Consider the following 26,590-nt stretch of genomic DNA (forward strand, 5'->3'; position numbering starts at 1 on the left):
CGGGATTAGTGTAGGATTAGTATAAATGGGTGGTTGATGGTCGGCACAGACTCGGTGGGCCGAAGGGCCTGTTTCAGTGCTGTATCTCTAAACTAAACTAAACTAAATTCATTGGCTCCAAAGCTGTCCTGAGGATATGGACGGCACTATATAAGTGCAAGCTTTTCTTTCTTTCTAAGGGTATGGTTAATGTAGAGGAAACATTTAAATATTTGTGTGTCAGCCATTATTGAGTTGGTAGCACTCTCACCACTGAGTCAGAAGGTTGTGGGTTTGAGCCTCACTCCAGAACTTCAGCTCAACAATCTAGGCTGAAACTGCTGTACAGTACAGCGGGAGTGCTACACTGTCAGATGTGCCATCTTTCTGATTAGACATTAAACCGTCTGCCCCCTCAGGTGAACGTAAAAGATCGCATGCACTATTTTGAAGAAGAGCAGGGGACTTATCCCCAGTGTCCTGGCCAATATTTATCCCTCAATCGACATCACAAAAACAGATGATCTGGTTATTATCACTTTGCTGTATGTGGGAGTTTGCTGTGCGCAAATTGGCTGTTGTGTTTCCTACATTACAACAGTGACTAGATTTCAAAAGTATTTCATTCGCTGTTAAAGTGCTTTGGGATATCTGGTGGTTGTGAAAGGTGCTACATAAATACGAGTCTTTCTTTTTTCTTTCTTCAAACCAGAATGTTGTCAAAACATGTTTTTTGCTTACTAATGTTATTGTATAAAGATTTCAGTATATTTTGATCTGGCTTGCATGTTATCTCGCAGGTCTTCAGGACTCTTCAGTCTGATTGAAAGCCTGTGGCCTCCATTGGTTCCTCCAAAAGTCCATGGCCAAAGTCAAGTCAGCCAAGAGGTAATGCTAATATCTAGAAACCATGGATGCCTATTCAGCGGGCACTCACTTTACCAAAAAGAACTGGAGAAGTTTTTTGGGTTTGTTTGCTGATGAAACTGAAAGAGGTCTATTACTTAGGGACACAATAGGGTAGCTTCACCTGAGGATCTCAATTTAAGACAGTGTGCAACACGTTGTATCGGCAGATGTGAATTTTCTTAAAGCAAAAGAACAAGGCTTATTTATATCTTTGCTTTTGTTTTGCTACTATTCGTCAGTCTAGGCACAAGTAAGAGTGCTCATACTGCATAACTGAAGGAAGGGGAAAGTCTTCTCCTTCAGCAGGCCCGGTTAACACAGACCTCTTATGAACAGGAAACTGGCAGATTCCTGCAGAAAAACAAATGAGAGGAAATTTTAATACATCTCTCTTTTACTTCTGAAAACATTGGGGTCAAATGTCAGATGCCAGCAGCAATGAAAGGCTTTCCTGAAGTGCCTGTTGTTAACAACTACTCAGGTGCTCAAACTGCATTATTGGAAGGCCCCTGTCATATGCACAGTTTAGATTTAGATTTTAGATATACAGCACTGAAACAGGCCCTTCGGCCCACCAAGTCTGTGCCGACCATTAACCATCCATTTATACTAATCCTGCTCTAATCCCATATTCCTACCACATCCTCACCTGTCCCTATATTCCCCTACCACCTACCTATACTAGGGGCACTTTATAATGGCCAATTTACCTATCAACCTGCAAGTCATTTGGCTGTGGGAGGAAACCAGAGCACCCGGAGGAAACCCACGCAGACACAGGGAGAACTTGCAAACTCCACACAGGCAGTACCCAGAATTGAACCCGGGTCGCTGGAGCTGTGAGGCTGCGGTGCTAACCACTGCGCCACTGTGCCGCCCTTATATTATGTTATGTTATGTTTGGGCTTCTGGTGCATAATATGCTGCCTAGCTACATTTTGCTGCATTAACAGTCTTGGATGAGTTGTAGGGCTGGAGCTTCCACATCTGATGGTGTAGGTAGCTGGGCTGCTTGCCGTCTCATTATCATTTTGCTACCCAAGTAGCATCATTGTAATGAAATGGTGTTTGGTTCTTAACCATCTCCAAAAAAGTTCATGGCTCCAAATGCATTTCATGATTACAATGTTCTCTTATCTCGAAACCTGCTTGGGAATCTGCAGGGGTTATATGGCATCTAATATAAACTTATAATAATGTGAAATGACCTCCTGTGTTCTCATATATGCTTAACTTTAGAATGAAACCTAACTCCAGAGTTACATTGCTGCTTTTACACAGATATGAATATAAAAGCACTTTCTATCAATGCCGAAATGATAGTATAACTGTAGTATGAAATATTACATGTCTCACATTTAACTGAATTATTTCTTCTACAACTTTCAGTAACATGGATTCAGATACTTGTTCTGGAGCCCTTTTACTGATTTGACACATACAGCCAAGTGTAAGATTGGTCTAAGCATATCTATAATGTTGTTGCTAAGATGGTAAGTAGTAGTAATTTTAAAATTAAACTGGACATCAAAAACACTGTACAACGTTACCCTCGTAATCATATTCAACTAGGTCACAAAGCTGGAACTCCCTTCCTAACAGCGCTAGAAGGTGGTTCACCTTTCTAAAGTGCAGTTAGGGATGGCAATAAATGCTGGCCTTGCCAGCAACACTCTCATCCTATGAATGAATGAAAGCAAAGCTTTGCTTTCCTTGTTGCACCTTTAATTGTTTGATATGTTCCTTTGGTAGCTGATTGATCAATTGAATTTATTATTTATACTATGTTTAAGGTGGTTTCATAAAAATTAAAATATATTGCTTCTGTGGCCGCAAACGAGACTTCAGGATGGTATGTTGCCTCCCTGGTGCAAGGGTCAAGGATGTCTCAGAGCAGTTACAGGACATTCTGAAGGGGGAGGGTGAACAGCCAGTGATCGTGGTACACTAGGGTTTGAATCTTAATAAAGGACACTACGAAGTTATGAGGCGCGAGTTGGGTATGATGGCTTGGGAAACGTTACTTAAAGGGATAATGGTGGATAAGCAATGGCAAACATTCAAAGAGCGCATGGATGAACTGCAACAATTGTTTATTCCTGTCTGGCGCAAAAGTAAAACGGGAAAGGTAGCCAAACCACGGCTTACAAGGGAGATTTTTTTTTTATTCATTCATGGGATGGAGGCGCCACTGGCCAGGCCAGCATTTATTGCCCATCCCTAATTGCCCTTGAGAAGGTGGTGGTGAGCTGCCTTCTTAAACCGCTGGAGTCCATTTGGGGTAGGTCTACCCACAGTGCTGTTAGGAAGGGAGTTCCAGAATTTTGACCCAGTGACAGTGAAGGAACAGTGATATAGCTCCAAGTCAGGATGGTGTGTGACTTGGAGGGGAACTTGCAGGTGGTGGTGTTCCCATGTATTTGCTGCCCTTGTCCTTCTAGTTGGTAGAGGTCGCGGGTTTGGAAGGTGCTGTCTAAGGAGCCTTGGTGCGTTGCTGCAGTGCATCTTGTAGATGGTACACACTGCTGCCACTGTGTGTTGGTGGTGGAGGGAGTGAATGGCACCCCATCTACAAACAATCAAGTGGGCTGCTTTGTCCTGGATGGTGTCGAGCTTCTTGAGTGTTGTTGGAGCTGCACCCATCCAGGCAAGTGGTGAGTATTCCATCACACTCCTGACTTGTGCCTTGTAGATGGCAAACAGGCTTTGGGGAGTCAGGAAGTGAGTTACTCGCCTCAGGATTCCTAGCCTCTGACCTGCTCTTGTAGCCACGGTATTTATATGGCTACTCCAGTTCAGTTTCTGGTCAATGGTAGCCCCGAGGATGTTGATAGTGGGGGATTCAGTGATGGTAATGCCGTTGAATATCAAGGGGAGATGGTTAGATTCTTGTTGGAGATGGTCATTGCCTGGCACTTGTGTGGCGCGAATGTTACTTGCCACTTATCAGCTCAAGCCTGATTATTATCCAGGTCTTGCTGCATTTCTACACAGACTGCTTCAGTATCTGAGGAGTCATGAATGGTGTTGAACATTGTGCAATCATCAGCGAACATCCCCGCTTCTGACCTTATGATTGAAGGATGGTCATTGATGAAGCAGTTGGGCCTAGGACACTACCCTGAGGAGCTCCTGCAGTGATGTCCTGGAGCTCAGATGATTGACTGCCAGCAACCACAACCATCTTCCCTTGCGCTAGGTATGACTCCAGCCAGCGGAGGGTTTTCCCCCTGATTCCCATTGACCTCAGTTTTGCTAGGGCTCCTTGATGCCATACTCGGTCAAATGCCGCCTTGATGTCAAAGGCAGTCACTGTCACCTCACCTGTTGAGTTCAGCTCTTTTGTCCATGTTTGAACCAAGGCTGTGATGAGGTCAGGAGCTGAGTGGCCCTGGCGGAACCCAAACTGAGCGTCACTGAGCAGGTTATTGCTAAGCAAGTGTCGCTTGATGGCACTGTTGATGACACCTTCCATCACTTTACTGATGATTGAGAGTAGACTGATGGGGCGGTAATTGTCCGGGCTGGACTTATCCTGTTTTTTGTATACAGGACATAACTGTATAAATTAGACATAAATTACAGGGAGCATTAGATCCAAGGTAGAGGCATACAAGTTCGCCAGAAAAAATAACAGACCTGAGGTTTGGGAGCAGTTTAGAATTCAGCAAAGGAGGACCAAGGGGTTGATTTAAGAAGGGGGAAATAGAGTACGAGAGTAAGCTTGCGGGGAACATAAAAATTGACTGTAAAAGTTTCTATAGGTATAAAGATCAAAGAACAGTACAGCACAGGAACAGGCCATTCGGCCCTCCAAGCCTGCGCCGATTAATGTGAAGAGAAAAAGATTAGTGAAGACAACTGTTGTCCCTTACAGTCAGAGACAGGGGAATTTATTATGGGGAACAAAGAAGTTGCTGACCAACTAAATGCATACTTTGATTCTGTCTTCACAAAGGAGGACACAAATAACATACCAGAAATGTTTAGGGTTTAGTGAGAGGGAGGAACTGAAGGAAATCAGTATTAGTAGAGAAATGGTATTGGGGAAATTGATGGGATTGAAGGCCGATAAACCCCCAGGGCCTGATAATCTACATCCCAGAGTACTTAAGGAAGTGGCCCTAGAAATAGTGGCTGCATTGATGGTCATCTTTCAAGATTCTATACACTCTGGAACAGTTCCTACAGATTGGCGGGTAGCTAATGTAACCCCACTATTTAAAAAGAGAGATAGAGAGAAAACAGGGAATTATAGACCAGTCAGCCTGATGTCGGTAGTGGGGAAAATTCTAGAGTCCATTATCAAAGATGTTCTAGCAGAGCACTTGGAGAACAGTGGTAGAATCGGGCAGTGTCAGCATGCATTTACAAAAGGGAAGTCATGCTTGACAAATCTACTAGAATTCTTCGAGGATGTAACTAGTAGAGTTGATGAGGGGGAGCCAGTGGATGTGGTTTATTTGGACTTTCAGAAGGCTTTTGACAAAGTCCCACATAAGAAGTTAGCGTGTAAAATTGAAGTGCATGGGATTGGGTTTAGTGTATTATGATGGATAGAAAATTGGTTGGCAGACAGGAAACAAAGAGTAGGAATAAACGGGTCTTTTTCCGAATGGCAGGCAGTGACTAGTGGGGTACCACAGGGATCGGTGCTAGGACCCCAGCTTTTCACAATATATATTAATGATTTAGATGAGGGAACTAAATGTAATATCTCCAAATTTGCAGATGACACAAATCTGGGTGGGATGGTGAGTTGTGAGGAGGATGCAGAGAGACTTCAGTGTGATTTGGACAAGTTGAGTGTCGGCAAATGCATGGCAGATGCAGTATAATGTGGATAAATGTGAGGTTATCGACTTTGGTAGCAAAAACAGGAAGGCAGATTATTATCTGAACGGCTATAAACTGAGAGGGGGGAATATGCAGCGAGACCTGGGTGTTCTTGTACACCAGTTGCTGAAGGTAATCATGCATGTGCAACAGGCGGTAAAAAGGGCAAATGGTATGTTGGCCTTCATAGCGAGAGGATTCGAGTACAGGAGCAGGGATGTCTTGTTGCAGTTATACAGGGCCTAGGTGAGGCCACACCTGGAATATTGTGTGCAGTTTTGGCCTCCTTATCTGAGGAAGGATGTTCTTGCTTTCAAGGCAGTACAGCGAAGGTTTACCAGACTGATTCCTGGGATGGTGGGACTGACGTCTGAGGAGAGATTGAGTTGGTTAGGATTACATTCGCTGGAGTTAAGAGTGAGGGGGGATCTCATAGAAACCTATAAAATTCTAACAGGACTTGACAGGGTAGATGCAGGAAGGATGTTCCCGATGGTGGGGGACTCCAGAACCAGGGGTCATAGTCTAAGGATACGGGGTCAACCTTTCAGGAGTGAGATGAGAAATGTCTTCACCCAGAGAGAGGTGAGCCTGTAGAATTCGCTACCACATGAAGCAGTTGAGGCCAAAACTTTATATGTTTTCAAGAAGGAGTTAGATATAGCTCTTGGGCGAAAGGGATCAAAGGATATGGGGGGAAGGCGGGAACACGTTACTGAGTTGGATGATCAGTCATGATCATAATGAAAGGCAGAGCAGGCTCGAAGGGCCGAATGGCCTACTCCTGCTCCTATTTTCTCTGTTTCTATGCATAAAATTCATTACAATTTTTAAATAATTGTTCGAGGGTAATAATGATGCTGGCAAGTCTGCACTCATTGCCCATCCCTCATTTCCCTTGGAAAGCAGTGATGGCCCTTCTTATTGTCAATCATTTTTTTATATTTGTTCGTAGGATGTTAGCACTTACCGCCCATCCCTAATTCCCTAGAGGAGGCTATAGTGAGCTGCCTTTTTGAACCACTGCAGTCCTAGGAGTGTAGGTACACCCACAGTGCTGTTAGGAAGGGAGTTCCAGGATTTTGACCCAGTGACAGTGAAGGAACAGCGATATAGTTACAAGTCAGGATGGTGTGTAGCTTGGAGGGGAACTTGCAGGTGGTGATGTTCCCATGCACCTGCTGCCCTTGTCCTTCGATGTGGTAGAGGTCCTGGGTTTGGAAAGTGCAGTCGAAGGAGCCTTGATGAGTTGCTGCAGTGCATTTTTTTTTTAGAGAGAGATACAGCACTGAATCAGGCCCTTCGGCCCACCGAGTCTGTGCCGACCAACAACCACCCATTTATACTAATACTACATTAATCCCATATTCCCTACCACATCCCCACCATTCTCCTACCACCTACCTACGCTCGGGGCACTATACAATGGCCAATTTACCTATCGACCTGCAAGTCTTTTGGCTGTGGGAGGAAACCAGAGCACCCGGCGGGAATCCAGGCAGTCACAGGGAGAACTTGCAAACTTCGCACAGGCAGTACCTGGGTCGCTGGAGCTGTGAGGCTGCGGTGCTTACCACTGCGCCACTGTGCCGCCCTGTTGTAGGTGGTACACACTGCTGCCACTGTGCATCGGTGGTGGAGGGAGTGAATGTTTGTGGATGGGGAGCCAATCAAGCAGGCTGCTTTGTCCTGGATGGTGTCGAGCTTCCTGAGTGTTGTTGGAGCTGCACCCATCCAGGCAAGTGGAGAGTATTCCATCACACTCCTGACTTGTGCCTTGTAGATGGTGGACAGGCATCGGGGAGACAGGAGGTGCGTTACTCGCTGCAGAGGTCCCAGCCTCTGACCTGCTTTTGTAGCCACAGCATTTATATGGCTGGTCCAGTTCAATTTCTGGTCAATGGTAATCCCCAGGATGTTGATAGTGGGTGATTCATCCATTGTAATGCCATTGAATGTCAGGGGGAGATGGTTAGATTCTTTCTTGTTGGAGATGGTCATTGCCTGGCACTTGTGTGGCGTGAATGTTACTTGCCACTTATCAGCCCAAGCCTGGATGTTGTCTAGGTCTTGCTGCATATGGACACGGGCTGCTTCAGTATCTGAGGAGTTGCGAATGGTGCTGAACATTGTGCAATCATCAGCAAACGACCCCACTTCTGACCTTATGATGGAGGAAGGTCATTGATGAAGCACCTGAAGATGGTTGGGCCTTGGACATTACCCCGAGGAGCTCCTGCAGTGATGTCCTGGGGCTGAGATAATTGACTTCCAACAATCACAACCATCTTCCTTAATGCTAGGCATGACTCCAACCAGTGGAGAGTTTTCCCCCTGATTCCCATTTACTCCAGTTTTGCTGGGGCTCCTTGATGACACACTTGGTCAAATGCTCCCTTGATATCTCGGGCAGTCACTCTCACCTTCCCTCTTAAGTTCAGCTGTTTTGTCCATGTTTGGAAAAAGGCTGAAATGAGGTCAGAAGCTGACCCAAACTTAGGGCCAGTGAGCAGGCTATTGCTGAGCAAGTGTTGCTTGATAGCACTGTCGATGGCCTCTTCCATCACTTGCTGAAGATCGAGAATAGACTGATCGGGCAGTAATTGGCCAGGTTCAAATTGTCCTGCTTTTTGTGTATGCGACATACCTAGGCAGTTTTCCACATTACTGGTTAGATGCCAGTGATGTAACTGTACTGGAATAGCTTGACTAGGGGCGAAGCTAGTTCTGGAGCACAAGTCTTCAGTACTATTGCCGGAATGTTGTCAGGCCTCATAACCTTTGCAGTATCCAGTGCCTTCAGCCATTTCTTTATATCACGTGGAGTGAATCAGATTGGCTGAAGACTGGCATCAGTGAAGCTGGGGACCTCAGAAGGAGGCAGAGATGGATCATCCTCTTGGCACTTCTGGATGGAGGTGGATGCAGATGCTTCAGCTATATCTTTTGCGCTGATGTGCTGGGCTCCCCCATTGTTGAAGATGGGGAGATTTATGCTTCCGCTGTTTGGCATGCAATTAGTCTTGTGTTGTAGCTTCACCAGACTGACACCTCATTTTTAGGTATGCCTGGTGCTGCTCCTGGCATGCCCTCCTGCACTGTTCATTGAACCAGGGTTGGTCCCCCGGCTTAATAGTAACGGGAGTGGGAGATAAGCCAGGCCACGCGGTTACAGATTGGGGTTGAATACAATTCTGCTGCTGCTGATAGCCTACAGTGCCTCATAAATGCCCAGTTTTGAGTTGTTTGAAATCTGCCCTATTTAGCACAGTGGTAGTGCCACTTAACATGATGCTGGGTGCCCCCAATATGAAGATGGAACTTCGTCTCCACAAGGACTGTGTGGTGGTCATTCCTACCAATACTGTCATGGACAGATGCATCTATGATAGGTAGATTGGTGAGGATGAGGTCAAGTACGTTTTTCCCTTTTGTTGCTTCCCTCACCACCTGCCGCAGACCCAGTCTAGCAGCTATGTCCTTTAGGACTCGGCCAGCTTTGTCAGTAGTTGTGCTACCGAGCCACTGTTGGTGGACATTGAAGTCCCCCACTCAAGAGTACATTTTGTGCCTTGCTACCCCTGGTGTTTCTTCCAATTGGTGTTCAACATGAAGAAGTACTGATTCATCAGCCAAGGTGGGGTGGTAGGTAATTAGCAGGAGGTTTCCTTGGCCATGTTTGACCTGATGCCATGAAACTTCATGGGGTCAAGAGTCAATGTTGAGGACTTATATTTATAAAAGGAAAAATGCTACAAAAAGAATTCAGAGCTGCAGCATTACTTGCAGTCTAAATTAAAAGGAATACTTCTAACACAAGGTTTTTTTTTCTAGCACATAGATTTGTCCCCTGACGTGCTTCTGCCGGCTCCAAGTTTCTGCTATGTACTTGCTCCTCTTCCAGGGGAGGGAGGAGTAGAGGTGCTTCAGAATGAAAGTGTCTCTGACCTCTACCGACCTTCAGCACTGCACAATTTAAAGCATATTCTTCAGGTGATTGGTTGTTCTGTGAATATGTCAAATAATTTCAAGCTTCCAAGTAAGACTTGGTCTATGTCCTGTTTCTGATAACAGTGTCAAGAAAATTTTGATCTGTTGATGTTTCAGTCTAATATGCCTTTGTATTATTGCAGATTCTCATGTAAATCTCCTATCCCTTTAAAATGAAATGGCTAAAACAGTACATTCTTCATTGTGCCATGAACTAGCAGACCTGGATTCAAAACCAGCCTCTGCTGAAAATTTGCACTCAGGCTTATTCCTGCATGACAAGCTCCACATTTTGAGTAGGTTATCAAGCACAGAACTTAGTGAGAAAGTGGTACTAGACGTAGGGGACTACCGTGCACCTAGTAACTACAGATCCCTTTGTGCCTCAGCCAAAAATGACTTTCTAAGCATCTCAGAGGTGGGTTATATCACCTGTGTTCTTTGTGCCAAGGTGGGTTGCTTGAGTGCAGCTAGAATAATGGGGAGAAAGAAACTGAAAGTTATAACAGAAATAAAATAATTGTTACAAATTCAAGATAGTGATTTTTATTAGTTCACACATCTAGCATTTAATTATGTAACAGAGTATTCAGTTTATGCCTCCAGTGAGCCAGCACTTAAAATACTATTTTTATTATCAAAGTGTTAGGACTGGAATAGTTTTAATTTCCCAATTGTAGAACACCTGTTCCAACCACCAGAATTATTGCATTGTTACATTTCGAACCTTTTGATCATTTTGTTTCCTTCATGAAAAGGATTTTGGAATTGACTTATGGGGCTGTATTTTAACACAAAATGATTTTGCACAGGTTTAAAAGAAAGGCCAAAAATTGCAAGCATTCACAATGCCTATTTAAGCCTAATGAGCCACTTTGGAGAGTGTCACAATTCAGTGTATTTTAAACTGATACCGTGAGGATCCATCATCTCCTCGCATTTAGGCAGGATGGCTGGGACGTATTAAGTAATCCAAGAACACAAAAACACAAAAAGTAGGAGCAGGGGTAGACCATATGGCCCATTGAGCCTGCTCTGCCATTCAAAACCATCATGGCTGATCTTAGGATTGAACTCCACTTTCCCACAAGAATACAAGAATCCGTCATCTTATTTCAGGCAGGCAACAAATATTCACACTCATGGTGACAAAGCTGATTTCATTCATGTGAGCACAGCGCAAGATGTCTGTGGAAAATACACTCTTGGGAAAGAAAGTAGTTGGTTTGGTTGACAAGTTGGTTGGCAAATTCGCGCCCAAGAAGATATCAGAGACACTGCCTTTCTGCCTCCTGGAGTTGATATAAAAGGGGAACCATGCTTGGGTTCAGTGAAGTTTTGAAAAAAAGAGCTGCAAGACACAGTCTTGGGCCCATAGCTAGAAGCTAAAATTGTAAGAGTTTAGATTTTGCAATTAGAAGTTGCCTAGAAAGAAAAGTAATGCAAAAAGCAAATCAGTCAGTCCACAAAGGAGGCATGTTTTCCCCTCCACCCCACTGCCTTCCCAAACCCATTTTTAATGAGAGAAGTGAGTTAAGTCAGTGGAATTTGATTTGACAATTACTCTGTATATTCAGTTGCTGTCTGTGAAATAATGCAGCTTAACAATTCATATCTGGCCTTGTCTCACAAGATGCTTTGGTCAGAGAAATGCACATAATGACTGGCTACTTCCTGAGTGGCTCGCGTGGGTTTCCTCATTGATATTGTGGAAACCAGGTGGGCTGCACAGTTAGCGGCTAGCGATGCTGTCTGCCCCCTGGGGATTGACATATTCTGTGTAGCACTGGTTGAACCAGTTCTACGTGAACAAATTTTTAGCCCACAACCTCCAGTTCTAATTAAAATAGGGTCCTATTATTACACCCCTGGGTTTATATGGTTGTATAATATGCAGTTGGGGCACACAATTAAACATAAAAAACTTGCATTTGTAATAATGCTGTTCATGACTTCAGCATCTCTTAAAGTGCTTTACAACAATGAAGTACTTTTGAAATGTAGTACTGTTGTAATTTAGCAAACATAACATGTTCAGACTCCTTAGAAAAGCTATATTCAAGGGAATATCTAAGGTAGACCTGAAATTTCTAACATCCATCATCAATTGTATTTTTAAAATAGAAAATAAAATATGGATTAGGATTGATAAAAATTGGATTCTTAGCTGGAAAATGGTAAAGGTTAGCATTGCAACAATCCTTTTTTAATCCTTTGGTCAAAACTAAACTGTGTGGTTATTTTTAAGAAGCAGAACATTCTGTTTCGTATACATGCAAATGGTGTATTGTATTTCTGGGTAATTTGAACTACTAACACTTCATCAAAGCAGTGCAACATTTTACTTTGTTAAATTTTCTCATTTTTTTCTGTCTAATTTCAGCATGTTCCTGAAAGTCATCGATGTAGTTTCAGTGCAGAAGTCATTTACAAAAGGCTCCAGGTATGAACAGATTCATTCAGCTTAAATCCTTTCTAAAATGCTGAGGTACGTTATCAAAATTTTTTTACACTTGTAGAGCTACTATGTAGATATTTGGACATCAGTGGCTGCAGTTTCACCTTTAAGTCAGAAGATTGAGAGTTCAGAGATTTGAGCATGACGTTTAAGCACAGTACTGGGGGAGAGCTGCAATGTCTGAGGTGATAGACCAAGGCCCGGTCTGCCCTCTCAGGTGTACATAAATGATCCCTTAACACTATTTCGAACAAGAGCAGGGAGTTCTCCCTGGTGTCATGGCCAAATGTTATGTCTCAATCAACATCAGAAAAACATTGGGCTGCATTTTACATGTCCGCCACCGAAATCGGCGGCAGACATAAACAATAGCGGTCTGCCCACGCGAACCACACGTCACAGAGCCGCCGTGATATTCGTGGAGGGGGCAGGCTGTCCGTCCCCAGCAATGGCGCCATTGCGCCGATGCCATTTTTAAAGAGCTTTGAGCCTTTCCATTTAACGATTTAAAAAGATAGTGATTTGAAATTAATTCAAAAAAATAAATAAATGTTTCTTGCCCCTCTTCCCCCCCCCCCAAAAACCATACAATTCATTCCTTGCCCTTTTTCCCCCTCCCCAAATACTTAACCTTGTGCATCTGACCTTCCACCCTCACCACAGTTCATAAACTGTGAACTTTACCCCTTCCCACCATCCCCTACACCAATCGGATGAGTTTGACCCCACAATCTCTGCCCCCCCACCCCCACCCCCTGCACTGAAACTCTTACCTGCTGGCCACCAGCAACAATATCGCTCTGGAATGGATGACGGGAGTGGGTGTAATTAATTCATTTATTTAAATACATTTCAATATTTAAATTTTGCTCCTGTCGCCGAGCGGCGGGCCAGGCCTTCCCGGCTTTGAGGCGCGTGGCGGGCATCTGCTAGAGGCATTTTCCAGGCCCTCCCCACTACCCCCAAATTCAGGGGGACTGTAAAATTCAGCCCATTATCTGTCCACTAACACATTGCTGTTTGTGAGAGCTTTCTGAGTGCAAATTGGCTGGTGCATTTTCTACATTACAACAATGACTACACCGCAATAAGTACTTAATTGGCTGTAAAACAATTTGGGAGATCCCAAGTTTGTGAGCAGCACTATTGTTATGATCCCCATGGAGATCAACATACCAAAAGAAACAGATTTACCAAACATCCCCAGTAAACGAAAAAAAATGCACAAGATTTCACCTTTATAACTTTTACTTTAACAACCAAATCAAAATCAACATAAATTAAACGTGGATTAACAGACAAATTACTGTGTATATAATACCTATATATTAGAAATTACACATTAACTATCAGGTACAACAAAGATAGGTCTCATGGATTTACTGGGCAGCCCACTCAGCATATATGGCATCAATTACAGCCACAAAGTTCTTCGAAGCTCTGAACCTCCTCAGGTAGATTTCCAGCTCCTTTCTTCCAAGATTGTGCCACTGATTCTCATCTGACAGCAGTTCCCCTTCAACACAAACTCCACGGGTACAGTCTTCACCCAAACAGCACACTGCTGCAGAACCTGCTCAGCTTTGCTCATGGCAATCTTAATGGCGTGGATCCAGCCTTCACTTTCTTCAGCTTGCCTGCACTCCACCCCTGCGTGATCTGAGCTTGGATGGCTCTGTGACTTTTTTAAAAATCTCGTTCCAACCAGTCTCTGCTTCCCCAGAAAACTGAAGTTTTAGTTGCAGTTTCTGTTTCGCCAGAAACCTGAAGTTTTAATTTCCCTTTCAATTAGGTTGTCTCTCAAAAAGAAACAAGCTTTGAAAGCAGGGGTCTGTGCACCAAACAGAAAATTTGTCAAGTCATCTGTTCAGACAACATCTCGCATCACTCCTCCACTTGTCCTGCAAAACTGCGGATTCTATCACACTATATCAATGTAATTATTTTTAATAAAAGCAAAATATTGCAAATGCTGGAAATCTGAAATAAAACCAAAAAGTGCTGGAAATACTCAGCAGCATCTGTGGAGAGAGAAGCAGAGTTAACGTTTCAGCTCAGTGACCTTTCATCAGAATTGGCAAAGGTTAGAAATGTAATAGGTTTTAAGCAAATAAAGTGGGGGGGGGGGGGGTGGCAGAAGAGACAAATGGGAAGGTATTGATAGGACGGAGAGTAACTGACAAGGAGGTCACGGGGCAAAGACAAAGAGTGTGTTAATGGTGTGGTGAAATACAAAGCGTTCGTGTAGGGAGGGTGTTAAATGACAGAATAATGAAAGCCCTAGCCAAAAGGCAAACAAAAAAAAAGTGGGTGGGCACATGGTTTAAAAAAAAAGATGTAATGATGAGATAAACTAAAATTAAATGAAATAAAAATAAAAAAAACAAAGTAAAACTAAAACAAAATGGGGGCCAGTCATGCTCTGAAATTATTGAACTTGATGTTCAGTCCGGTAGGCTGTAGCATGCCTTATCAGTAAATGAGGATGCTGTTCCTCGAGCTTGCAGTGATGTTCACTGGACCACTGCAGCAATCCAAGGACAGAGACGTGGGCATGAGAGTGTGGCGGGGTGGGGGGGGGGGTGGGGAGGTGTTGAAATGGCAAGCGACCGGAAGCTCGGGATCATGTTTTCGGACTTAAAAAAAAAAATCGTAATTTTTTTTAATGTTCTTTCATTTGCTTAATTTATTCATTTGTTGCTGCTCAACCCTGCGTGACCTGTTTCAGTGTTCTGAAAGTTAGATGTTGGCTAACCTGGATTAACCCATGGATCTATAAATCATCATTAATTTGTTTTTGAATTGGTGATCATAAGAATTTTCCGACAAACTATGTTAGAATAACTGATTTCTCCTTCTCTGCCGAATGTGATGTTGGCTACTGTTCCATTCTGATCAGTTTTGTGCTGGGACCACTGCTTTCCATGTTCCAATTGGTTTCTAGCACATAATTTTAGACTTCAGATGAGTACCACTGTAAGAGCTGAGCAGAATTCACCAGAACTTTAAACTGCTGGGGAAGTAAAATTTTTAAAAGAGCGAAATATTACTCAACCATTTAAAAAGAATGTGCCACAAAGGCAAATTTTTGTTTGGATCTTTGACTTTCATTTTGTTGCATATATTCTTCAAAATGGGCACTCTGAACACTACGTTGCTCGGCTTTTACATGGCATAAGAAATAGGAGCAAGAGTGGACCATAGGGCCCCTCAGGCCTGCTCCGCCATTCATTATGATCATGGCTGATCTTCTGCCTTAACCCCACTTTCTTGTCTGCTCCCCACATCCATTGATTCCCTAAAAAAAAAAATCTGTGTCCCAGCCTTGAATATACTCAACAATGGAGTATCCACAACCCTGGGGTAGAGAATTCTGAAGATTCACAACCCTCTGTGTGAAGAAATATCTCCTCATCTCAGTCCTAAATGATCGACCCCTTATCCTGAGACTGTGCCTCTGTTCTAGATTCCCCAACCAGGGGAAACAACTTCTTGTTGTCTACCCTGTCAAGCCCCTTTAAAATCTTGTATGTTTCAATGAGAACACCTCTTCTAAACTCCAGAGAGTATAAGCCCAATTTACTCAGCCTCTTATATGACAACCCTTTCATCCTAGGAACCAATCAAGTGAACCTTTGCTGTACCGCCTCCAATGCAAGTATATCCTTCCTTAGCTATGAAGACCAAAACTGCACACAGGTGCGGTCCTGGTGTGGTCTCGTTCTATACAATAGTAGCAAGACTTCTTTGTTCTTGTACTCCAATCCCCTTGCAATAAACATGCAACATGCCATTTGCCTTCTTAAATGCTTGCTGTACCTGCATGCTAACTTTGTGTTTTCCTTGTATGGGTATACCCCAGTGTCTCTGCTGGTGAATGCTGCATATAATGTTGGCTTTGAGTAAGGAGAGAAAATTGGCAAGTGGATGGAGAAAAAAGAAATATTGGCTCAACATTAAAGTTTATAGGATTTTTTATCTATAGCATGTTGCTACAAATATATTATCGTTGAGTTCTCGCCATCAACATTTTGGTCACTATTAACCAGACGATTAACTGGACTAGCCATATCAACACAATGGTTGCATCCCAAGCATTTTCTTTGTACTACTGTGAGTTCTCACAAAACAGGAGTTGGGATATATCTGTACAAAACAAACTGCTCTTCAAAAGATTCAGTCTGTTGAGTGACACTGGGTACTCTGATATAAGTGATGTACCTCCTGACCCCTGGATCTAACCATTTCCCCTTGATATTCAATGGCGTTACAGACACTGACTTCCCCACCAACAACATCCGATCATTGACCAGAAACTTAACTGGACCAGTCATATAAATACTGTGGCTACAAGAGCAGGTAAGAAGCTGGGAACTCTGCAGCAAGTAGCTCATCTCCTGACTCCACAAAGCCTGTCCGCCATCTACAAGGCACAAATCTGGAGTGTGATGGAATATTCCCCACTTGCCTGGATGGGTGCAGCTTCAACAAGACTCAAGAAGCCTGACACCATCCAGGACAAAACAGCCCACCTGATCGGCATCCAATTCACAACCTTAAATGTTCAGTCCCTCCACTATCGGTGCACAGTGGTAGCGGTGTGTACCAGAAAACAAAATGCACTGCAGCACCTCACCAAGGCTCCTTCGATAGCACCTTCCGAACCCGTGACATCTACCACCTGGAAGGAGCACCACCACCAGCAAGTTCCCCTCCAAACCACATACCATCCTGACTTGGAAATATATCGCCATTCCTTCACTGTCACTGGGTCAAAAACCTGCAACTCCGTTCATAACAGCACTGGGAGTGTGCCTACACCACATGGACTGCAGCAGTTTAGGAAAGTGGCTCATGCCACCACCTTCTCAAGGGCAATTAGGGATGGACAACAGATGCTGGTCTTGCCAGCAATGCTCACATCCCATGAACAAATAAAAAAAAAAGCCCTCAAACCTCTTCACTATCTACAAGGCTCATGTCAGGAGTATGATGGAATATTCACCACTCATTTGGGTAATACAGCTACAACAACACAAGAAGCTTGATACCATCCAATAGAGAGCAGTTCAGTATCTACTCCCTCCATCACTATTGCACTGTGGCTATGCTGGTACAATCTAAAAATGCACCTCCTTTCCCAGTGACCCCTATCATTAAAAAAGAGTGTCAATGTCATTGGAATGCCATCACCTCAAAGTTTCCTTCCAAGTCACAAGCCTGTTCTCCCAACACTACTGCGGAATACCATCAGCACAAGGACTGCAAAGTTCATTCAGCAGCCTCACCACAACATTCCTGGATGGGCAGTAACTAGGGATGGGCAATAAATGTGGCTTTGCCAATGTTGCCCACATCCTGAGAACATATTTGGAAATGTGCACCTTGTACAAAAATAAATGCAGTGCCCATTGTTTATTAATTTAGAGATAATGAAAATGTTCATTATTTTTTAGATCATCTGACCATGTTTCTTAGAGACATTTTGTTGGATTGATGAGACTATTGCTGAAAATGTGCTTGATTAAGACTTCTGCATTAACAACTTTCCCAGTGTCACTCAACAGAACTGAATCTTTTGAAGAGCAGTTTGCGTTGTACAGATATATCCAAACTCCTGTTTTGTGAGAACTCACAGTAATACAAAGGAAATGCTTCCCACAAGTTGGGATGCTATTTAACCAAAACATGTTGATGTTTGACTGCTCAGTGTTTGTGCTCTGTATGGGCAGAATCTTCCCAGTCCTGCAGGGGCAGCCTTCAAGGCATCACTGGGAGGAATTTCGGAGAAATATGCATTGGGTCAGCAGCCCGATCCGTTCTCACCTCTGGGTGAACTTCCCGAAGGTGGGTCAACACCAGTAACCCAGCAGCGGCGGATAGCCAATCTGCGTAATTAAATGCCCATTTATGGGCTGATTTTGGAGGCTGCCGGGATCTTCCTGGTTGTGGACGGGACCCCCTCCCGTAGAGGGCCAAGCTCGACAGGTGCCTGGAGGCGGCTTGCTGGCGGCTGGCCTGGGGGGCCTGCAAGGCCTCCTGTTTTAACCCCCCCTTCCCACCAGAGCTGCAGTTCAGGCCACAGCTGTTGCTGCCGGCCATCCTCCACAGGGATGGCCTCGCAGCTGTCGCCATATTTATTTTATTTAATTCTAACCTCTTCAGAGGGCATCACAAGACGGAGGCGCCATCGTGGTCCCCCTCCTGCAGTGGCAGTGCCCATGCCCACCTCTGCCAGTTGGATTGCCATCCTTCCAAAGCCGCAGGCCTTCTGATTGGACCTGTAGCCTCGGGGACCTGTCTGTCATCCTTAATTGGACAGCAGACACGGGGGCTAACTCTTAATTGGCTGCCTCCAGGAAGATCTCTCAGGTGGGCGGCCTGACAGTCGGAGAAGGGTCATGACCCAGAAATGGTCCCCACGCATGCTCAGATTCTCAGAGCAATTTTCTAAGTGCATTTGTTGCTGATATAAAGAAAACGTTGGTTATTGTGATTTCATTCATCTTGACAGTTCAGCACAAGTAATTTTACACCTAAGTATCTTCATATGAATATTCTAAATATTCAGTGGTTAGCACCGCAGCCTCACAGCTCCAGTGACCCGGGTTCAATTCTGGTTACTGCCTGTGTGGAGTTTGTAAGTTCTCCCTGTGTTTGCGTGGGTTTCCTCCGGGTGCTCCGGTTTCCTCCCACAAGCCAAAGACTTGCAGGTTGATAGGTAAATTGGCCATTAGCAATTGTCCCTAGTGTAGGTAGGTGGTAGGGAAATATAGGGACAGGTGGGGATGTGGTAGGAATATGGGATTAGTATAGCATTAGTATAAATGGGTGGTTGATGGTCGGCACAGACTCGGTGGGCCGAAGGGCCTGTTTCAGTGCTGTATCTCTAAACTAAACTAAATAGGTAAAATCCTTGACTTGCTGAGATTTGTAATAGCCACATGACCAGTTATACTTTAGCAGCAAATGCAATTATGTTTTAACACTTAACATTTAGAAAAGTGTTCAGCCTTGGCTCACTGGGAGCACTCTCACCTTTGAGTCAGAAGGTTGTGGGTTCTAATCCCATTTCAGGTACTTTAGCACAAATCTAGGCTAAACTGGGACGTCAGAGCTTGATGTTGTTACAGCCAACTTTTATGTTGGTGGATGTCCTAATGCCATGGAATATTTTAGAGGATAGCAGGAAGTCTACAATGAAGACCCAAAAACTAGTTTGGAGAGCAAGCTCATTTGCAGGGAAATGTCAATAGGAGGTGCACTGGCAATAATTTGAAAGGAAGACATTTAGAGAAATCTGGCGTAAATGATCGGACTTGAATAATTGAGTTGTACTGACAGAAAATAAACTGCCAGAAAAACAACTGCAAATAAATCATTGATTTTGGGGTTAGCATAGTCCAAATGGAAGAAAAATATAGCAAACATTTATTTTAATCTACATATTTGATCTCAGGATGTGACTAGCACTGGCAAGACTGCATTTGATGCTCATTTTGAGCTGCCTTGAAAAGGTAGTGGTGGAACTTCATGAACCGGTGTACTCTTTGTGCTATTAGTGTTCCCACAATGATGTTAGGTAGGGAATTGCAGGATACTCATCTAATGAAATGGAAGAATAGTGATATATTCTTAAATCAGGATGTTGTGTGGCTTGCAGGGGAACTTGGAGGCCATGGTTTTACTACAACATTGCTGTTGTCTTTCTCTGGGTAGAGGTTGCAGGGAAGGGAGGTGCTGTCAAAGTACCCTTAGTGAGTTGCTGCAGTGCGTCCTCTACATAGTAAGTACTGTAGCCGCATAGCATATCAGTGATGGAGTGACAGGATAATGAAATCCAATGGTGTGGGCACCAATCATGTGAATGATCAGGGTCTGGATTGTATCCAGACTTCTTGAGGATTGTTGCAGCTGCATCCACCCAGGCAAGTAGTGAATATTCTATCACTTTTGAGACTTGAATTTTGTAAATTGTGGAGAGGCTTTGAGGGATCATTCATTACGCCACTTGCTGCAGAATACCCAGCCTTTGCCCTGCTATTGCCGTTGTTGATAGAGCAGATCCAGTAAAGTTTTTGGTCAAAGGCTGCCATCAGGATGGTAGAAACTTTGTGATGGTGGCATTATTGAAGGTCGGGGGAAATTGCTGGACTATTTCTTGTTGAAGACAATCATTGCCTTACATTTTTGTGGCATGAATGTTAACTGTTACTTGCCAGCCAAATCCTGCAATATCTGATATATAAATGGAGCTGAACACTGAAATTGTCAACTGACAGCTCCACTAATGACCTTGTGATGGAGGAAAGGTCATTGATGGAGCAGCTGAAGGTGCTTGGGCTGAGAACACACGTGCGATGATGCCCTGGGTTACAATGAATGACCTCTGCCAATTGCGGCCATCTTCTTTCTATTTGGTATGACTCCAAGTACTGGATGGTTTTTCCTTGCTAGGTCTCCTTGTTGTCATACTTGCTTGGATGTTGTCTCAATGTCAAAAGCAGCTGCTCTGACTTTTCCTCTGGTATTCAGTTCCCGCGTCCATGTGTAGATCAAGACTGTGATATGATCTGGAGCCACATGGCAGAACCCAAACTGAGTGTTCAATAGTTATTGGTGAATTGATGACTCCTCCCAATACTTTACTGATTATTGAATAGAGGCTGATGGATGATAATTGGCGGTGCCAAATTTACATTGCTTTTTGTAGGGCAATTTTCTATATTATCTTGTGGCTGCTACTGCCATAGCTGCATTGAAATAGCTTGGCAGTTGATTCTGGTGTACATGACAGCCACAATGTCACATATAGCCTTTGTTGTGTTAGTACATAAAAAATGTTAAATACTTTCTTTTAAGTGTATATCCTTTGTTGCATATCTGCCCAAATTATACCAAACACTGCAGTATATTTAGTGAGTGTTTAATACATACATACAACATATATACATACAAACTAAGAACAGGAGTAGGCTATTTGGCCCCTTGAGCCTGCTTCACTATTCTGTAAGTTTGTTACGACTGGATGAGGAAGGGTTCTCAGGCTTCCCTTTTGCCCCTTTCCTGGTTTGGCCATAACAGGGTTTTTCTTTTAAAACACAGTGATTTTAATTTACCACCTCAGTGAGTCTTTGCTCACTGCTCTCTAATTGTAATTGCAAATGAACCAATCAGACAGGTTTTCTTAGGTTTAAACAAGAAAGAGGTACGTTTATTAGCCTTATCACTCTAACTCGGTTAAAACTACTAAAGTACGCGACGCAACCACGTTAGCATGCACACGAGATAAACACACACACAAATAGATACAGAGGGGGAGAAAGAATTTGGGGGTGCGGGGGCGGTGGTTGAAGCAGGGTTGGCAATAAATGGAATTCAGTTACTGTCTTTTGTTTTTGATGTAAAGTCCTTGGTTGAAGTTGAGATCTTGGAGTTCTCACTGGTACCCAGTGCACAACTTCAGACTTGCTTCTCTGGTACCAGAAGGCTGAAGAGAGGTTTCAGTTGTCGTCTTGGTGGTTGCCTGTAAAGTTCTGTAGTCTTGTGGCTTACGCTGCCACATGGCTTTCCTGGGACATTGCTGGAGAGAGAGACAGAGAGAGAGGTGCTTTCTTCTTTGAGTTCAGTTGCAGTCTGTTTCCTTTGTGTGGCACAGTTTGGCCAGCAGGTAAGTCATGTGACCATCTCTTTGTTTGAAACAGCATCTTCTGGGAGGGTTGTTGGATTTCAAAGCTTGCCAGTCACACTCGGTGGGCGGGGGGGGGGGGCGGGGGGAGAGGGGTGGAGTTCAGTTCTGGTTGTTACACAAAGAATGTTGATTATCATGGTTGCCCAAACCAATCTTGTTAATTGAATCAGTGAGAACTCCCATTGTCTCTCTATTCAGTTGTGTCTCAGAATGCAAATGTGCAACCATGTTTTCAGCTGGTTAACTCTGTTGTTTTTTAAAACAAATTATGTGCAATGTCCAGTTTTAAAAAAAAGTTTCAGTAGTGTCCCATATGACAAAATTAATATGTTTCCATTTGACAGGTGTAATTTCCGTCACAAGATCATGGCTGATCTGATTGTGGATTCAACTCCACTTTCCTGCCTTTCCCCAATACCCTTTGACTTGCTTGTGTGTCAAGACTCTGTCTACCTCTGCCTCAAAAACATTCAATGGCCCTGCCTCCACTGCTGTCCAGGGAAGAGAGTTAATACTATATTGTTTCTTCACAGGGACCAACTGCCAATCACCAGATGGGTAGGGACTGTTGGCTGTTTGTGACTGATTCAACACTGCAGTCTGAAAATCATAATTCTGGAGTACCCAGAACCCTCTCAGTCTGTGTAACCTCATTCTGCGTACTGGGTAGTGAAGTTATTAAATCACTAAACGATGAAACATCCAGCAGCATTTCCTTCAAGGATGCTATAGTTGAAAAAGGTAAAACCTGGTTTAACAGTGTATTCTTAAAATATGTTTTCTTTGGTTTACTGAATAAATCGAGACCTAAGGGATTGCAAAAAGAGAAGCCTATACCAAACTCTTGTTTCATTAAAATACTAAAATGATTTAGGAAGGGTTAGAATTGGGAAGTAAGAAAGGGAATAGCATAACGAAAATTGCGAAGGACAAAAGCTGGATGAGCGTAACAACAACATATATTTATATCGAGCACTTCCTGAACAAGATGTCCTGGAGGAATGACAGGAACAGATGCCCAGCCATGACATAGAACTTTGGAGAGGTGATTGAAGGCTAGGTCAAAAAGTTGGATTTTAAGGAAGACAATTAGGTTAAGAGGTTCAGGGGAAGAGTAGGGCTGAGACAACTGAGAGCTCAACCACCAATGATGGATTGAAGTCAGAGGAAAAGCTGTCATCGGAGGCCAGAAGTGGAGGAGCAATGACTGTGGGAGGGGGTTGGGGCTTGAAGAAGTTGCAGTGGTAGGGACATGTAATTCCTTGGAGGGATTTGAAGGTTTGTTTTAATTTGGCTGCAATGGGGAACAGGGAGCCAGTGTAGGTAAGCAAGCATTATGCAGGATAGGACATGAGCAGCTGCATTTTTTAACAATTTGAAGTTTATGGAGGGTGGAAGATGGAAAACCAGCAAACAAAACATTGCAATTATCAAGTCTGGAGCTGACAAAAGTGTGTGTAATGGTTTCAATGCTAGTGAGTTTCAATATGGATGAAGATGATGATGTGAAAGTGGATTAAGGGGATTTGGTGATGGGAATGTGGAGCATGAATTTCTGTTGCCCATGACACTGTGGTTTTGCACTTTTTTGTTCAGCCTAAGCACATGGCCAAGTAGTGGGGTGACATTAATGGCAAGAGAGCAGAATTCATGAAAATTGCTGATGTTGTTTACTTTGGCTTTCCTGATAGTTGAAGGAACTTGTGGTTCGTCCATGACGATGTCAGGTAGGCAGTCCAACAGCCCTGAAATGGGTAAGAGAAGTGTCCTCATACTTGCAATGAGTTGCTGAAGGGTATCACATTAATGAGGAAGAAGAAAGAAGCAAGGGATAGACGCTCGGGAGTTTGGAGACCATAGTGTGGTGGTGGGAGGAAAAGTCATTGATGGCAATGTGCTAGTTTTGCCTGGATAGGTAGCAGTGAAGCCATGAGGGTCATTCATGGAGCTGAACAAGAAGAGAGATGTTAGTGGAAGATGGCATGGCTGACTGTATCAAGTGGAGAGGTCGAGCTGCACAAGGAAAGGTAACGCATCACAGTGATAGTCAAGCGAATATCATTTGGCACTTTGGCTAGGTGTGTTGCGATGTTGTGAGATAAATGGAAACCAGGCTGGTAGAATCCAAACAGCAAGTTGAAGAGATGTGTGCACGGAGATAGTAAACAACAAATGTTCATGAACTTTGGGGAAGAAAAGGTAGGTCAGAGATGGGGCAATAATTAGACAGGATAGGTAATAAAGAATTATCAAGGTGTGAAATAAAATATTAAAGTAAAAGATAAAAATAAGACCAATCAGAAAATCTGGGCCCTTGTGTGGTTAGTAATCATGATGAGGCTGTGGCATAAAGGCTCTACCAATCAGTCAGGCACTACTGATAATGAAAATCTGCTTTTAACCTGGAACACAACATACTACGCCCAAAACAAACAGCAGTAAGCTCATCTCTGAGACCTCCTACTGCTTCAACCCATTACCCTACCTGAAAATACAATATTGACAATGCAATATTGAAAATACAATAGTGAGCCTCTCTTAGATATCCATATAGAGGTACAAGTCAGAAACAGCCCTGTGACATTTTGTCTTAAACCTGTAGATTCCACAATATCCATGCACAACCTGGATTCCTGAATCTTGGATATTCAAGATATTCAATCTTGAATAGAGGCCAAAGCATTTGTGAAGGGGCAATCAGACCAGTTTAAAAATTGAGGACTTGAACAATATTGTCCATGGGGGAGGGAGAACTGAGAGAAGTGAAAGCCAGCTTCTTTCTGCACCAGTTCCCCAGAGATTTCCTTAACCTTAAGGGAGTCAGACAGCAATAACTGAAGTTGACTGCATCCTACTGTACTTCAAATGTAGTTTATTGGCTGTAAATTGTTTTGGGGGTACCCTGAGATCATGAAAGATACTATATAAATGCAAGTCTTTCTTATCATGGTAGTTTTCTGTACATCATAAAGGAGATGGACATGCTTATCTGCATGGAACACTGGTAGTATGTCTATGGTGATATGTCCCGTGTGGATCTGGAGTGGCTCTGAATATTTAACAATTAAAAGGTGCCCTTAAAGAATGAGGCATCAACTGTGGAAAATACTAAACCTTTTTGCAGGCAATAGAGGAAGAGTGCAGCTCCTTTGCCACAAAGTATTACCTTTTCTTCCAGAATTGGTAAAATCCTTCTTGGAAAACAAAAGCATCTTGCAACTCAAAGTTGTAAATAGCAGGAAGAGCTGCTATCCAAACCAGACAGGACTGAAACAAAATAGTGAACAGGAGCAAATGGGAAAGGTGCAAGTCCATTAGATAGTCAGCCAATTAACTAATTCCAGGAATGGATACCGAAGACATAACCAGTTCAAGTGGGTTAAACTGGTTACGACTAATGTCTACATCAGTTTGGAATGCTGGTGGCCTAAAAATAAATCATATTTCTGTATCTATTGAGAACCAGGTCTTAATGGATCCCAATAAAATAAATATTCAATTTGAAAAATTGATCAAGTAGTAATAGGCCTATTGTTAAGGGGACTGAGAACATTCAAATTAGCAGAAAGCTAGAGTAGAAAGACATCTGCTAGCTTTGGAATTTAAGAAAATGTGCCCAGATATCTTACCAGCTTTAGAATCTTCAGTCAGCCCAAAAGAACACTCTCTTTCTGCATCAAGCTTGAGTCAGGGAATCAACAATATGAACTATGTGAAGACCTCAATCCAAAAAGTTTGCAGCAGATTAAAGATAAACAAGATTAACCTGTTACATTACACATACTACAGCCACCTTCACATCTGGAAACCAGCTGCCCTTATTGTCCTGTAATATAGTACGGCAAGCTGGCAGCATGAAACTTATCTTGAAAAAAATTATGGAGATTGTAATACAGCCAGATTCCAAACATGCCTCCTACATTTCATTCTCGAGTCTTGGATTGACAATACTTGCACCATGACTAGGTATCATTAGTAATTCCCTGTAATGCATATTGGTACAGCTCCATTGGAAGAACATCACAATTAAGGGGAAAAACATCCAACTTATAGTTGACATGCATCAAATTCCTGGCCACATGGTCTCTGCTGTTAAATTACTTCAAGGGGAGCGAGTGATGGGCTTCAAATAGCCCATTTAATGTACAGTCTACACTAGAAGACAAGGCCTTAAGGAATAGATCAACAAGATAGGTTGTATATGATGCAGGTGGACCTGAAAACCCCAAAAACAATGTTTAAAAAAAACTAACCTAGACTTTTCTGTGAGGATGGGCTCACAGGAATCCTATCACTAATTGCATGATCCCATGAATTGTAATAACATCCTGATTGTACAACATTGAAGAATCCAGAACAAACATGTGACTGTATCATCATCATATTAAGCAGACATTTCTTAAATCTTTTGAATGAAATGAGACTGGCCAGTATTGTAAAACAATTCCAGTAATTCCAGTGGTAAATTTGGGATTAGAGTTGGGTTTCAGTTGTGTTAATTGGCTATATATGATTTACTGTATTTTCAATTCCTTGAAAACCAGTTAGAGCAGAACCTATTTCAGGCTGGGCTGTGTAATGTTATTGATTGATTCAAAAATTCTGCATCCACTGAAGTAGGTGTTACAATGATGCAGGCTTCACCAGACTCCATGGGAGGAATTTGCACCTTTGTTGCTTTGGTGGTAAACCAGCTGAATGGATCACCCGCCCATTATAGATCCTGT

General features: G+C 43.2%; 1 protein-coding gene across 3 annotated transcripts in view; it reads left to right on the forward strand.

Moving 5' to 3' along the window:
- Nucleotides 1-26,590, forward strand: part of spidr (scaffold protein involved in DNA repair) — a 328,957-nt gene that overhangs the window by 264,285 nt on the left and 38,082 nt on the right. For all 3 annotated transcript variants that reach the window (XM_068031805.1, XM_068031806.1, XM_068031807.1), the window contains 4 exons: nt 780-867; nt 9,559-9,717; nt 12,098-12,157; nt 22,397-22,604. In XM_068031805.1, coding sequence (XP_067887906.1) covers nt 780-867; nt 9,559-9,717; nt 12,098-12,157; nt 22,397-22,604 — 515 coding nt within the window. The remainder of the gene's footprint in view (nt 1-779; nt 868-9,558; nt 9,718-12,097; nt 12,158-22,396; nt 22,605-26,590) is intronic.

Source organism: Heterodontus francisci, chromosome 5, assembly GCF_036365525.1.
Source record: "Heterodontus francisci isolate sHetFra1 chromosome 5, sHetFra1.hap1, whole genome shotgun sequence".
NCBI lineage: Eukaryota > Metazoa > Chordata > Chondrichthyes > Heterodontiformes > Heterodontidae > Heterodontus > Heterodontus francisci.